This window comes from Salvelinus fontinalis, chromosome 19 (genome assembly GCF_029448725.1).
Source record: "Salvelinus fontinalis isolate EN_2023a chromosome 19, ASM2944872v1, whole genome shotgun sequence".
NCBI lineage: Eukaryota > Metazoa > Chordata > Actinopteri > Salmoniformes > Salmonidae > Salvelinus > Salvelinus fontinalis.
This window is the reverse complement of record NC_074683.1, coordinates 33,780,926-33,797,083: the sequence shown is the minus strand read 5'-3', so window position 1 is coordinate 33,797,083 and position 16,158 is coordinate 33,780,926. Positions and strand designations below refer to the sequence as shown.

At 41.0% G+C, this 16,158-nt stretch overlaps 1 protein-coding gene across 4 annotated transcripts in view; it reads left to right on the top strand.

Annotated features, from left to right (window-relative positions):
- Positions 1-1,782: 1,782 nt before the first annotated feature.
- The window catches only part of LOC129816649 (parathyroid hormone 2 receptor-like), an 89,641-nt gene continuing 75,265 nt past the window's right edge, over positions 1,783-16,158 (top strand). For 2 of the 4 annotated variants that reach the window (XM_055871392.1, XM_055871389.1), the window contains exons 1-2: positions 1,784-2,879; positions 7,838-7,937. In XM_055871392.1, the coding sequence (XP_055727367.1) occupies positions 2,787-2,879; positions 7,838-7,937 (193 nt within the window). In that variant the 5' untranslated portion in view covers positions 1,784-2,786. Of the gene's footprint in view, positions 2,880-7,837; positions 7,938-16,158 lie in introns of all 4 variants that reach the window. The other 2 variants (XM_055871390.1, XM_055871393.1) reach the window with 2 other exon arrangements.

Genomic DNA, 16,158 nt, shown 5'->3' with positions numbered 1-16,158 from the left:
ATTCACAATTTTAAATATGTAAGATGGCTAAATAAAGAGCAAAATTATTGATTATTATTATATTATTATTTGTGCCCTGGTCCTATAAGAGCTCTTTGTCACTTCCCACGAGTCGGGTTGTGACAAAAACTCACATTTATACTTATGTTGAATAAATGTATCGCATAGTGTGTGTGTGTGTGGTAGGCTTCCAATGATGGAAAAAAAACTATATTTGAGACTGCGCTGACCCTGGTGCTAGAGTGGGTACGCAGCTGGAGGTGTGGCAACTACTGGGGGAACTGATGCTTTAGGGTGACTGATGCTTTAGGGTGACTGATGCTTTAGGGTGACTGATGCTTTAGGGTGACTGATGCTTTGGGTGACTGATGCTTTAGGGTGACTGATGCTTTAGGGTGACTGATGCTTTAGGGTGACTGATGCTTTAGGGTGACTGATGCTTTAGGGTGACTGATGCTTTAGGGTGACTGATGCTTTTGGGTGACTGATGCTTTAGGGTGACTGATGCTTTAGGGTGACTGATGCTTTAGGGTGACTGATGCTTTAGGGTGACTGATGCTTTAGGGTGACTGATGCTTGTGCTTTCACACTCACACTGTGCTGATGATAAACGTCTTACAGACAACATCTGTGGATTTCAGGACAAGTTTATTCTGTTCTTTTACCATCAGATGGAAGATGGAACAGAATCAAAAGAGAACCCCCTCTCACACACCCTTTGGAGACAGCAGTAACACAGACTGTGTGTTTTCCTGTGCGATTATTGATGTTTCACTTTCCTCTTCTTATCCTGCCTCCAACCCAGGTCATGAATAGGTTCCCGACTTCCTGCTCTGCACATTATGTTTCTGAAGAAACAAGTAGTGGTGCCAAGTGTTATATTTGAATTAGAATTGATAATTGGATGCTGGGAGGGCGCCATGACAACAAGATCTCATAGTTTCCCCTTAGGAATTAGACATATTATGAATGACGTCTATTTTCTGACACATTCATTCGCATGAACAACTCAAAGGTTAAAAGAGTTTAGGCATCCATTCCCAGTGGTTAAGGTTAGGGCTATGGTTTGGTAGAGGCTTTGAAAACCAACCGACCTCATACCATCAAGCATCATCAAGTATTCTCACAGCTTGCTAGAGCATTGTGAACTGTGGTGGCACAGTAGTCTGAGCAACGCGCTTTGGATCCAAGAATCCTGAGTTTTGCGCCCAGTGCTGGTCAATCTTTTTTATAAAATGTTTTGTTAAGTGCCGAGGAATCGGAAATATTTACGTTCTCTGAACCAAATGTCAAATGTCCAAAATCGACCAGGAAAAGGATGGTTTAGTACGATGCGCACACATACACATGCATGTATGGAAGCACTCAACTGCACACATGCACACACACCACACACAGAAGCTCACACACAAGTGTGCACACACACAGTTCAACGATTGAGTAGCTTCTGTTCAGAGTCTGCTTGCACTAATTACCACCTGTTGTACATGCCTGCAGTGAGGAGCTAGATGGGGAGGGAGAGGAATGTTTTTGTTCTGGCAATGTTAGCACATGTTTACCCCTTTGAATTTTATTTAATTGAGAGGGGGGGGGGGAGAGAGAGAGAGGTGGGGGTAAGAGAGAGAGTGAGCGAAAGAGAGGTGAGGGAGAGCGAGAGAAAGAGGGGGGGGAGAGAGAGTTGGGGTGAGAGAGAGTGGGGGAGAGAGAGAGGGGTGTAGAGAAAGATAGAGAGAGAGCGAGATAGGGAAAGAGATAGTGGGGGAGAGAGAGTGAGGGAGAGAGAGGGGGAGGGGAGAGAGGTCATCTTGTCATGACATCGGGCGTGTTTCCCCCACTCGGTTGAAGAATTATATTTTTTTCTGTATTTCTAGGGCACCATCGTCCAAATGTCGTGTCTGTCCTTCTAACGAAGTTTCAGCACCATGGATAGCTCCTCACCCTCTTCAGCAGTGCAAAACGAGGACAGAGAAGAAAAGTACGCAACGCAAACGGTCCTTGAAAATAAAAGTTTCTGAACTATTTCCTTAGTCAAGACTTGCTATAAAGTGTGTTTCTACTTATGATAAATTATAAAAGAGTGACAAAATCTCAACTTCTGTGCAGTCAAACCTGGAGAGTGATTAGTGTATTAGGTGGAGTTTCGTGTCAGGCTGTGTAGCGCTGTTGGTTTCCTGTTCAATAATTTGAATGCTGAAATAACTGTGTGCACTGAACGGACAAGGGCTGACTGTGGAAATGAAAGAAGAGAAACTGGTATTTTCCCGAACCACCAAAAGATCCCCGCGCTCTATAGTTTAGTTGTATCAACAGCACGTACCTTTTCAAGTCTTCACCGAGCTTGGCGAGGACCGGGAATTCGCGCCCTTCTCTCTAAAAGTGTAGACATTCGGATACAGACACAGCAACTGGAATGGGTGTTTAAACTTGTTCTGAGACGTCGTGGCAGGGTGTATATGCTATGTAGCCTACTGTATGGAAGAAGAAATGTGTGTTATGGATAAGGAATACTTTTTCATGTGTTTGCAGGCGCTCTCTGGACCTTTTCCTAGTTTTGCGCTTGTGTCACCTGCGCGGGAAATTGATATTTTATGAACCTTTTAACTTAAAAAAAAGAAAAAGATTTTACAGTCATAATCGAAACAAGTCTGATATTTAACATGTTTATTAATACGGGAATGGTGAACCTGATGACGACCATGCAAGTCGGAATGGCAAATCATTTTTAACCTAAGTACTAATATTGAGTTTCAAACACCAGATAGCCAACGCTTTTTTTACCAACAGCTATGAGAAAAACTGCCATGTTTGGAGGTATGGTGAAGTGGATCTTATGGAACTTGGTCTCATTCCTCCTGTGGTGGACTTTTGTTGACGCACAGGTAAGAAACAAAGCTTAGGCCAAATTGTTCAGCGGTGTTGGAAATATGACATAACATTTTGTTTTAGCAGCAGGGGTGGAGGGTTCTGTACTATCCCCAGAATCTTTATTTTTTTATCACAAAAGTATTACACCGGGCCTTTACTAGTAATGTATTAGTGGAACAATATAGCCATTTGTAGCTTTGTTGTTTAGATTTTGTTTTGATGAGTGCATTATGTTTAAAATAGTATAAATTACCAAAGTTGAACATTGAGTAAAAAATAAAATCAGCTGTGGGAAATCATATTTAGACTTTCATAATGAATCGATTATTTAACCCTGTGAGACCCAAGCATAGATCCAAATGAAGGGGGGAATGAATTACCCTTCAGAAATACTTATTATAGGACTCTGAATATGACAATTCTGGAAACATTGCAAAAATGCCACATTGGGCTTCAATGGTCCTGTAGGGATAATATGTGGTAAGAAAACTGTGCAATTCTATTAAAATCACATCAAAATGGATGAAAAGCATTTACATATGATGGAAAATATTGTCTGTTGGTATATAAATCTGAAATGAAGTTTTGTTGTGCCTGAAATGTCCAAATTGATCAACACGACCAATACTTATTTTGTATTTTGCAATCAAAAGCATATATTTTTAAAAGGTTAAACTATTTTGTAGGTTTTCTATATTTAATTGTAGTAATATTTGGTTGTCCTTCTGGCTGAATTTGTAGAGTTAACCTCCTATCTTACTTCTTTGCTATTAAAGGAATGTTCGTCAATGGAGGTATTCTGACCTCCTAAACCACACCTTTAAACTGTAAATAAACATATATATATACACTACCGTTCAAAAGTTTGGGGTCACTTAGAAATGTCCTTGTTTTTGAAAGAAAATCTATTTTTTTGTCCATTAAATTAACATCAAATTGATCAGAAATACAGTGCAGACATTGTTAATGTTGAAAATGACTATTGTAGCTCGAAATGGCAGATATTTTATGGAATGTCTACATAGGCGTACAGAGGCAAATTATCGGCAAACCATCACTCCTATGTTCCAATGGCACGTTGTGTTAGCTAATCCAAGTTTATCATTTTAAAAGGCTAATTGATCATTAGAAAACCCTTTTGCAATTATGTTAGCACAGCTGAACATTTTTGTGCTGATTAAAGAAGCAATAAAACTGGCCTTCTTTAGACTAGTTGAGTATCTGGAGCATCAGCATTTGTGGGTTTGATTACAGGCTCAAAATGGCCAGAAACAAAGAACTTTCTTCTGAAACACGTCGGCCTATTCTTGTTCTGAGAAATGAAGGCTATTCCATGCGAGAAATTGCCAAGAAACGGAAGATCTCGTACCACGCTCTGTGCTACTCCCTTCAGTATTGGTTTCTCAGGGGGGATGTTTTTACCCAGTTTACAGTACCTGCATGTGCAGCAGATCTAAATCACTGACATGCCGTGACTAACATTTTCCCCTTCCCTGAGACCTAGAAAATGTTGTTCTTAGCCCGCATCCACTGATGACAGATTTCGTATTGTATAAATGAGATGACAAATGGACTGAATTCATCATTTTAATCCTGTGAGACTCAATGTTGTAAAAATGCAACATTTCCTAAACTGCATCCTGTACATGTCCGAAACTCAAAAATCATGCCGAACACTACATAGTTCATCTCTAGATGTACCTGTTAGTAGTATTTGTTCTGTGTCAGTATTATTATTGTGGCGTCAGTAGGAAGCTTCTAAAACATTACAGACCTGTCCACATATCAAAGACCACGCTGGTCCCAAACACAGGCATATGGTGTAAGTCATTCATGCAAGTACATGACTTGAAATAAACCAAGTAGAAAAAAAGAAATTGAGAAAGAAACATTTTGAGCCAGAGCTAGAGATAGTTTTGTAAGTGTTGCAAAAACTTAACATTGGGCTTAAAGGGTTGAGAAACTGAGACACTGGGACACATTCGTATTAATAGACAAATTAGAGAGATTGTTTTCCTTCTAAATTCTGCAAATATGGATAACCAAGTACTTCAAGAGTAACTTTGAAGCCCCCTCTACACATCAAAAGAACAAATATTCATAACATGACCATTGTGACGCCCTGGCTATAGAGAGGGTTTTTTATTCTCTATTTTGGTCAGGCCAGGGTGTGACTAGGGTGGGCAGTCTATGTTCTTTTTTCTAGGTTATTGGTTTTCTATGTGTTTGGCCTGGTGTGGTTTCCAATCAGAGGCAATTGTCTATCTTTGTCTCTGATTGGGAGCCATATTTAGGTAGCCTGTTTTCCATCGTGTGTTGTGGGTGATTGTTTTCTGTTTAGTGTATGTTCACCTGGCAGAACTGTTTCATTTTCATTTTTTCATCGTTGTTGTTTTGTGCAGTGTTCAGTTTTAATTAAATATGACGAACACTTACCACGCTGCATTTTGGTCCTCTTCTCCTTCCACCAATGAGAATCGTTACAACCAGGTGAATTGTTAAATCCAGGAAACAGGTTAAAGAAGGATTTTTAAACCTTGATCAAATTGAGATTGTGTATGGGTGCCAGAGCGTGAACGGGCAAGACAAAGTAATACTAAAATCATTCCATTCAATCTGCTCATCAATGGAGGTTCTTGGTCCCCATGCTCCCCCATGCCCCCCCACCCCCCCAATTCAGCTCCAGGCATTGATGGACAAATATCAGTTAAATTTTTCATGAATCGGTTTGCAATTCAAAGGAATACAGTACGTAAGTTATGCATGTGGACCATGTAATATTGAAAAATGTTGTTCTGTGCAAGGACATGCACCGTCTAAATATTGATTCACATGGCAACGTGAAGCACATTCATAATCTTACTTTGAAAAGATATACAACCAGGAACTAAAATGTAAAAGTTTTCAACTCCTTCCTGTACTTTAGGCTACTTCAGGATTGCAACAGGGCTGACACATAGACAAACTTAGAAGAGGTTTGTTTTTCCGTAAGGGACAAATATAACAACAGACCGAGCTAATAATAAAAAAAAGTTAATATCCTTAACAATGTTTAGTATTTTCAGTGGGATTTGAAAGGGAAGCATTAATTCAACTGAACAACATTACATTCTCCTCCTCTTCCTCCTCCTCCTAGTTCTCTGGTCTCAAGTTCTTCACCATAATACACAGCATGTTTCTTATCAACAGGAAGATAAGGGGGAAAGAAACGCACAAACAACAACATCATTAAACTCTTCTGTGGAATCCTCATTAGGTAGTTCAATGTGCACTACTTACTTATTTGTTAATCAGAGCTAAGATCTACAATAACACTCTATAGTCCATGAAGAAGACTATTTGAAGAACCATCTGAAAATAATTGCTTGCTCTTCTGGCCTGCAGTCTGGTAATTTACTTTGGAAGTGCTGAAATTCTGCGGCAACTATGATAGAAATAATGCATATCGTCACTGGCTGATGTCCAAAACTGAACATTTTCAGGAATTTGAAAAAAATGACCATATTTTCCCATGAATGAACATGAAACATTTTTGAATACATTTTCTTGGTCCTAGAGTCATGAAATGTTCAGAGTACACTTAGGAGACTTACTGTTACTGTTTTTAGTAAAAAAATGTTTGCTATGAGGTTTTCATCAGACAACAACGATATGCATTATTCACAGTTCCTCAGGTGTGATGTGGGTGCATTATTCACAGTTCCTCAGGTGTGATGTGGGTGCATTATTCACAGTTCCTCAGGTGTGATGTGGGTGCATTATTCACAGTTCCTCAGCTGTGATGTGGGTGCATTATTCACAGTTCCTCAGGTGTGATGTGGGTGCATTATTCACAGTTCCTCAGCTGTGATGTGGGTGCATTATTCACAGTTCCTCAGGTGTGATGTGGGTGCATTATTCACAGTTCCTCAGGTGTGATGTGGGTGCATTATTCACAGTTCCTCAGGTGTGATGTGGGTGCATTATTCACAGTTCCTCAGGTGTGATGTGGGTGCATTATTCACAGTTCCTCAGGTGTGATGTGGGTGCATTATTCACAGTTCCTCAGGTGTGATGTGGGTGCATTATTCACAGTTCCTCAGGTGTGATGTGGGTGCATTATTCACAGTTCCTCAGGTGTGATGTGGGTGCATTATTCACAGTTCCTCAGGTGTGATGTGGGTGCATTATTCACAGTTCCTCAGGTGTGATGTGGGTGCATTATTCACAGTTCCTCAGGTGTGATGTGGGTGCATTATTCACAGTTCCTCAGGTGTGATGTGGGTGCATTATTCACAGTTCCTCAGGTGTGATGTGGGTGCATTATTCACAGTTCCTCAGGTGTGATGTGGGTGCATTATTCACAGTTCCTCAGGTTTGATGTGGGTGCATTATTCACAGTTCCTCAGGTGTGATGTGGGTGCATTATTCACAGTTCCTCAGGTGTGATGTGGGTGCATTATTCACAGTTCCTCAGGTGTGATGTGGGTGCATTATTCACAGTTCCTCAGGTGTGATGTGGGTGCATTATTCACAGTTCCTCAGCTGTGATGTGGGTGCATTATTCACAGTTCCACAGCTGTGATGTGGGTGCATTATTCTTCATGAAGCTTGCATAAAAACATTTTTATTTTTAATGTGTAGCATTTGTTATCTCTTTACATTGTGATATGTCTTTCATTACTTGTAAATCAGGTTAGAAAAAATATGTGACAAATCTTCAAGTCTCTGTGTGAAATAAGATGGTAATCAGATCATAGCAGATAAAAGTTATCACTCCTGAACTCTAGCATAGCCTGTAATGTATTGACCTGTTTAAAGAGCGATTCCATTTCAGTGGCTGAATTCAACCTTTCCCCACCCAAGCTAGGAGTGCTATGATGCAATAATTAGGTTGAGTTTTGACACAAGTGACCTCTACCAAGACACAAAGTTGTTGTTTTGCTAAAATTCCTCTTTAAACTGTTAAACTCCCACTGCTTGTTGCCTGCAGGGTGGATCTGAGGAGAGCCTGACAGCAGAGGAGCAGATGTACATTCTTTATGACATTAAACTCCAGTGCCACCAGAACCTCTCCACCCGCAACCCAGCCGGTAATACAACATCAAACATGCCCTAACATGCCCTATGTCTGTGACACTGTATTGCTTCCGCTACTGTATAGGCAAACATACAGCAAAGTAAGTAAGTGTGAAGTAAGTATGAATTGCTGTTGATAAGAGCGTCTGCTAGATTACTAAAATGTTAAAATTAAATAAAAAGATACTTCATACTCCAGTGTAACCAGAATCTCTGCATCCACAAACCTGCAGGTAATGACAACATAAAGACTGGCACCTCAGACATGTCATGATACTTGTTACTTTTATCTCTTATTCTTATCCATATTTTTTGAAACTGCACTGTCGGTTGGGGCTCGTAAGTAAGCATTTCACCTGTTGTATTCGGCGCATGTGACTAATAACATTTGATTTGATTTGACTCTGTGGTACTGCCTAAGATATAGCTAGGTAGACCTCTGTAAGTAGCCGTACAAGTGTGATAAACTTTCCTGAAGGTGTGGGGGACTCAGATCACTTCCTGCATTTCAACACATGTTGCTACGGCGCAGAAAGAAACATTTGCAGTTTTATCATTCTACTCTACACATTTTGTCATGAGGCTGAGAGAAACATTTGCAGTTTTATCATTCTACTCTACACATTTTGTCATGAGGCTGAGAGAAAATGTTGCAGTTTTAAGGCAAATTTCTTGCAATTCTACACTTTTTGACAATTGGCAGGGGGAAAAAATGCTGTTTTATAGCGCATCAAATCAAATGTTATTTGTCACATGCGCCGAATACAACAGGTGTAGACCTTCCCGTGAAATGCTTACTTACAAGCCCTTAACCAACAATGTAGTTCAAGAAAGAGTTAAGAAAATATTTTCTAAATAAACTAAAGTAAAAAATAATATAAAGTAACACAATAAAATAACAATAACGAGGCTATATACAGGGGGTAACGGTACAGAGTCAATGTGCGGTGGTAAAGGTTAGTCGAGGTAATTTGTACAGTTGAAGTCGGAAGTTTACATGCACCTTAGCAAAATACATTTAAACTCCTGACATTCCTGACATTTAATCCTAGTAAAAATTCCCTGTCTTAGGTCAGTTAGGATCACCACTTTATTTTAAGAATGTGAAATGTCAGAATAATAGTAGAGAGAGTGATTTCTTTTCGCTTTTTTTTCTTTCATCACATTCCCAGTGTGGGTCAGAAGTTTACATACACTCAATTAGTATTTGGTAATATTGCCTTTATATTGTTTATCTTGGGTCAAACATTTCAGGTAGCCTTCCACAAGCTTCCCACAATAAGTTGGGTGAATTTTGACCCATTCCTCCTGACAGAGCTGGTGTAACTGAATCAGGTTTGTAGGCCTCCTTGCTCGCACACGCTTTTTCAGTTCTGCCCACACATTTTCTATGGGATTGAGGTCAGGGCTTTGTGATGGCCACTCCAATACCCTGACTTTGTTGTCCTTAAGCCATTTTGCCAAAACTTTGGAAGTATGCTTGGGGTCATTGTCCATTTGGAAGACCCATTTGCAACCAAGCTTTAACTTCCTGACTGATGTCTTGAGATGTTGCTTCAATATATCCACATAATTTTCCTACCTCAAGATGCCATCTATTTTGTGAAGTGCACCAGTCACTCCTACAGCAAAGCACCCCCACAAAATGACGCTGCCAGCCCCGTGCTTCACGGTTGGGATGGTGTTCTTCAGCTTGCAAGCCTCCCCCTCTTTTCCTCCAAACATAAGGATGGCCATTATGGTCAAACAGTTCTATTTTTGTTTCATCAGACCAGAGGACACTTCCCCTGTCACGTTCCTGACCTGTTTTCCTTTGTTATGTATTTGTTTTAGTTGGTCAGGGCGTGAGTTGGGTGGGTTGGTCTAGGTTTGTTTTTCTATGTTGGGATTTTTGTGTTTGGCCTGGTATGATTCTCAATCCGAGACAGGTGTGTATCGTTTGTCCCTGATTGAGAGTCATACTAAGGCAGCCAGGGTTTCACTGGTGTTTTGTGGGTGTTTGTTTCCTGTGTCAGTGTTTGGGCCACACAGGACTGTTTTCATGTTAGTCACGTTTGTAGAGTTTCGTAATTTGTAGTGTTTGTTGTTTGTTCATTAAAGCATGAATACCTACTACTCCGCATCTTGGTCCAATCCATGCTTCTCCTCGTCTGAGGAGGAGAACGACTACGACAGCCTTAACATCCCCAAAAAGTACGATCTTTATCCCCATGTGCAGTTGCAAACCGTGGTCTGGCTTTTTTATGGCGGTTTTGGAGCAGTGGCTTCTTCCTTGCTGAGCGGACTTTCAGGTTATGTCGATATAGGGACTCGTTTTACTGTGGATACAGATACTTTTGTACCTGTTTCCTCCAGCAACTTCACAAGGTCCTTTGCTGTTGTTCTGGGATTGATTTGCACTTCTCGCACCAAAGTACATTCATCTCAAGGAGACAGAACGCGTCTTTTTCCTGAACGGAACGACGGCTGCATGGTCCCATGTGTTTATACTTGCATACTATTGTTTGTTCAGATGAACGTGGCGTTTGGAAATTGCTCCCAAGGATGAACCAGACTTGTGGAGGTCTACCATTTTTTTCTGAGGTCTTGGCTGATTTCTTTTGATTTTCCCATGTTGTCAGAGGCACTGAGTGTGAAGGTAGACCTTGAAATATATCCACAGGTACACCTCCAATTGACTCAAATGATGTCATTTAGCCTATCAGAAGCTTCTAAAGCCATGACATCATTGTAACGTTCGTCGTCTAAAGATGAGGAATCATCGGACCAAAGCGTGTTCATGTTAATTTGTTCAAACAGAACAGTAAACAAAATAACAAAGAGAACGAATGAAACGAAACAGTCCTGTCTGGTGCAGCAACACAAAACAGAAAACAACTACCCACAAAACACAGGTGGGAAAAGGCTACCTAAGTATGGTTCTCAATCAGAGACAACGATAGACAGCTGCCTCTGATTGAGAACCACACCCGGGCAAACACACAGAAATAGAAACCTAGAACACAAAACATAGAATGCCCACCCCAACTCATGCCCTGACCAAACCAAAAGAGAGACATAAAAAGGATCTCTAAGGTCAGGGCGTGACAATCATTTTCTATAATTTTCCAAGCTGTTTAAAGGCACAGTGTATGTAAACTTCTGACCCACTGGAATTGTGATACACTGAATTATAAGTGAAATAATCTGTCTGAAAACAATTGTTGGAAAAATTACTTGCGTCATGCACAAAGTATATGTCCTAACCGACTTGCCAAAACTACAGTTTGTTAACAAGAAATTTGTGGACTGGTTGAAAAACGAGTTTTAATGACTCCAACCTAAGTGCATGTACATTTCCGACTTCAACTGTAGGTCTGGGTAAAATTACTATGCATAGATAATAGACAGTGCGTAGCAGCAATGTTAAAACAATTGGGGGGGGTGTCAATGTAAATAGTCCTGGTGGCCATTTTATTAATTGTTCAGCAGTCTTATTGCTTGGGGGTAGAAGCTGTTAAGGAGCATTTTGGTCCCAGACTTGGCAGAGAGAACAATCTATGACTTGGGTGACTGGAGTCCTTGACAATTTTTTGGGACTTCCTCAAACACCGCCTGGTATATAGGTCCTAGATGGCAGGAAGCTTGGCCCCAGTGATGTACTGGGCCGTAAGCACTACGATCTGTAGCGCCTTAAAACCTGTTTGGGGTGCAAGCCCGACCTCGGACCGAAAATGACACCCCTGCAGAGCGCGAAATTCAAAATCTATTTTTTAAAAATATTTAACTTTTACACATTAACAAGTCCAATACAGCATTTGAAAGATAAACATCTTGTCAAACCAGCCAACATGTCCGATTTTTTAAATGTTTTACAGAGAAAACACCACATATATTTATGTTAGCTCACCACCAAATACAAAAGTGGACAGACACGTATGAATTATGATTATGAAGTATGAATTATGATTGAAGTAGCATGCACAACCAACCGAAATAAACTAAAACCAACCTAAAGAGCCCAGAAAAAACGACCTCAGATGACAGTCATATAACATGTTACACAATAAATCTATGTTTTGTTCATAAAAAGTGCATATTTTAGCTATAAATCAGTTTTACATTGATGCTACCCAAAAATGCTAATACATAGCTACAGTCTGAATCCAGCCGGGAGTAGCCAGAGAAAATACATACACCAACGTCGGCTACTAATTACACCTCATAAAACATTTCAGAAAAACATATGGTGGATAACTAATGAAAGACAGATATCTTGTGAATACAGACAACATTTCCGATTTTTGAAGTGTTTTACAGCGAAAACACAATATATCGTTATATTAGCTAACATCATAAGCTAGCATAAGGCAGCATTGATTCTAGTCAAGCGCTAGCCTAGCATAGTTAGCAGAGTTAGCATTCAACAGTTCGACATATATATGAAAAAGCATCCCAAATTGGGTCTTATCTTTCTTGGTACTCCATCAGAATGTTGTAACGGGGTCCAATGTCCAGTAGAGTCTTTAGTTGGGTTCCAGAACGAATGATTTCCCTCTTTGGTTAGCTAGCACGGTAGCATTGCTGCGCCAGAAAGCGTTTCTTCAAAAAATTCTTCCGTCGTTTCACATCTAAAGTCCAGAATAAATTGCAATAATATAATTAAAGTATATTGAAAAAACATACTTTAGGATGATTTTGTGACATGTAGCAAATAATATCGTAGTCAGGCATCATATTCAACGTTATCTACCTTGTTCCAGAAGCCGAGATCAAATTATCCTTCGCGCCCGGATTTTTATTTTAACTGCGCAGGTCTCACAAGAAGTTCTGTTATTCAGTCCAGGGACGAGATATTCGACCCCTTTCAATTCTCACTTCCGCATTACAGTCTGAAGAACGCCTCTGACGTGTTTATATGGTCCCAAGTCAAATGGCCTTTTATAGAGAAGGTCTTAAAGAGACACATCGCATTTTGGGAAACTCAATTCGGCTGGGAAAATGGCTGTAAAAATATTTCTGTTCGACTTAGAGAAACAATTCAAACCTTTTTAGAAACTACAGACTGTTATCTATCCAACAGTAGTAAATATATGCATATTGGAAAATAAAAAGTTTCTTAGGAGGCCGTTTGAAAATGTGCACACATTTTCCAGTTTTTTCAATATTCAGCGTGCAGCCATAACAGGTTTAAGGTCAGATGGCCAGTCGCCATACCAGGCAATAATGCAACCGGTCAGGATACTCTCGATGGTGCAGCTGTAGAACTTTTTGAGGATCTGGGGACTCATGCCAAATCTTTTCAGTCTCCTGAGGGGGAAAATGTGTTGTCATGCCTTCTTCACGGCTGTCTTGGTGTTTGGACCATGATAGTTCGTTGGTGATGTGGACACCAAGGAACTTGGAACTCTTGACCCACTCCACTATAGCCCCGTCGATGTTAATGGGGGCCTGTTCAGCCCGCCTTTTCCTGTAGTGCACGATCAGTTCTTTTGTCTTGCTCACATTGAGGGAGAGGTTGTTGTCCTGGCACCACACTGCCAGGTCTCTTACCTTCTCCCTATAGGCTGTCTCATCGTTGTCAGTGATCAGGCCTACCACTGTGGTGTCATCAGCAAACTTAATGATGGTGTTGGAGTCGTGTTTGGACACGTAGTCATAGGTGTTCCTATTGTCGAGGTGGGGAAGGGCAGTGTGGGATGCGATTGAGATTACCACGGCTATGGATCTTTTGGGGCAGTATGGGTCTAGGGTTTCTGGGATGATGGTGTTGATGTGAGCCGTAGCACATGTGAGCGCTACGGGGTTGTAATCATCAGGTTACCTTCTCTTCCTTAGTTAAATAAAAAATAAAAAATTATGTTGACCTGTTTAGAGGTCTTGCGCGCATCGGCTACGGAGAGTGTGATCACAGAGTCGTCCGGAACAGCTGGTGCTGTCATGCATGCTTCAGTGTTGCTTGCATCGAAGCGAGCATAAAAGGCATTTAGCTCTTCTGGTAGGCTCGCGTCACTGGGCAGCTCGCGGCTGGGTTTCCCTTTGTAGTTCGTAATAGTTTTCAAGCCCTGCCACATCCGACGAGTGTCGGAGCCGGTGTAGCAGGATTCAATCTTAAAACTTCTTATGGCTGCAGCCCGACACCGGTACACTTATGACAACATCCAGCTCAAGCGCAGGGCGCGAAATTCAAAAAATATTTTTTTTAAAATATTTAACTTTCACACATTAACAAGTCCAAGACACCAGATGAAAGGTGCACATCTTGTGAATCAAGCCAACATGTCCGATTTTTAAAACGTTTTACAGGGAAGACACAATATGTAAATCTAATAGCTAATCACGTTAGCAAAAGACACCAATATTCTTACTCCATCAGTTTATGACTCCATCAGTAGCTATCACAAATTCGGCCAAATAAAGATAAAAATAGCCACTAACCAAGAAACAACCTCATCAGATGACAGTCTGATAACGTACTCAAGAATTGAGTACGACGCCGTTTGAAATGGGCACATATAATCTGGCTACTCAATACGCCCCCTGCAGCCATAACAGGTTAATCCTGTATTGACACCTTTCCTGTTTGATGGTTCGTCTGAGGGCATAGCTGGATTTCTTATAAGCGTTCGTATTAGTGTCCCGTTCCTTGAAAGAGGCAGCTCTTGCCTTTAGCTCAATGCAGATGTTGCCTATAATCCAGGGCTTCTGGTTGGGATATGTACGTATGGTCACTGTGGGGACGACGTCGGTGATGCATTTATTGATGAAGCCGGTGACTGAGGTGAAATACTCCTCAATGCCATTGGATGAATCCCAGAACATATTCCAGTCTGTGCTACCAAAACAGTCCTGTAGCATAGCATCTGACCACTTCCGTATTGAGCTAGTCACTGGTACTTCCTGCTTTAGTTTTTGCTTGTAAGCAGGGATCAGGCGGAGAGAATTATGGTCAGATTTGCCAAATGCAGGGCGAGGGAGAGCTTTGTATGCGTCTCTGTTTGTGGAGTAAAGGTGGTCTAGAGTTTTTTTTCCTCTGGTTGCACATGTGAAAAGCTGGTAGAAATGAGGTAAAATGGATTTAAGTTTGCTTGCATTAAATTCCCCGGCCACTAGCAGTGTCGCTTCTGGATGAGCATTTTATTGTTTGCTTATGGCCTTATAGAGCTCGTTGAGTGTGGTCTTGGTTCCAGAATCTGTTTGTGGTGGTAAATAGATGGCTACAAATAATATAGATGAGAACTCTCTTGGTAGATAGTGTTCTACAGCTGCACCATCGAGAGCATCCTGACTGGTTGCATCACCGCCTGGTGTGGCAACTTCTCAGCATCCAGCTACAAGACGCTACAGAGAGTCGTGCGTATGGCCCAGTACATCACTGAGGCCAAGCTTCCTGTCAGCCAGGACCTCTATATCAGGAAGTGTCAGAGGAAGGCCCTAAAATGTGTTAAAGACTCAAGCCACCCGTGTCATAGACTGTTCTCTCTGCTACCACACGGCAAGCGGTACTAGAGTGACAAGTCTTGGTCCAAAGCGCTCCTTAACAGCTTCTACCTCCAAGCCATAAGACTGCTGAACAATTAATCAAATGACCACCCGGACTATTTACATTAACACCCCCTGCTCCATTTGTTTTTACACTGCTGCTACGCGTTGTCTATTATCTATGCATAGTCACCGTACCCGTATCTGCATGTACATATTTCTTCAATTACCTCAACTAACCTGTACCCCCGCACATTGACACGGTACGGGTACCCCCTGTATATAGCCTCGTTATTGTTATTTTGTTGTGTTACTTTCTTTTTACATGAGTATATTTTGTAAATATTTTCTCAATGGTTATTTTTCTTAAAACTGAGTTGTTGGTTAAGGGCTTGTAAGTAAGCATTTCACAGTAAGGTTGTATTCGGCGCATGTGACAAATAGCATTTTATTTGATTATGTTCCAGAATTAGAATACAAGTAAAGGACATAATAAATCAGTCTGTACACGCAAATTAGAGTGATGACAACGTAGTGAATGCAATTCGAATCATACAGATGACAGAGAATCCTCGCACTACGGTCTTAATCATGCTTGAGGGGAGGCATAGTTCCTAGATGAAACCCACTGACCCTCAGCCTTAGCCCATCCCAATTCCTGCATCATCTTGGTCTTATTGCCTTGTTGATTCATCAGCACTCATTTCTGTAGCTTTCCTCAGTGTAAATTTGTGCGAGATTAGAGCTACAGAATGTTGCTGCAGAATGGGAACA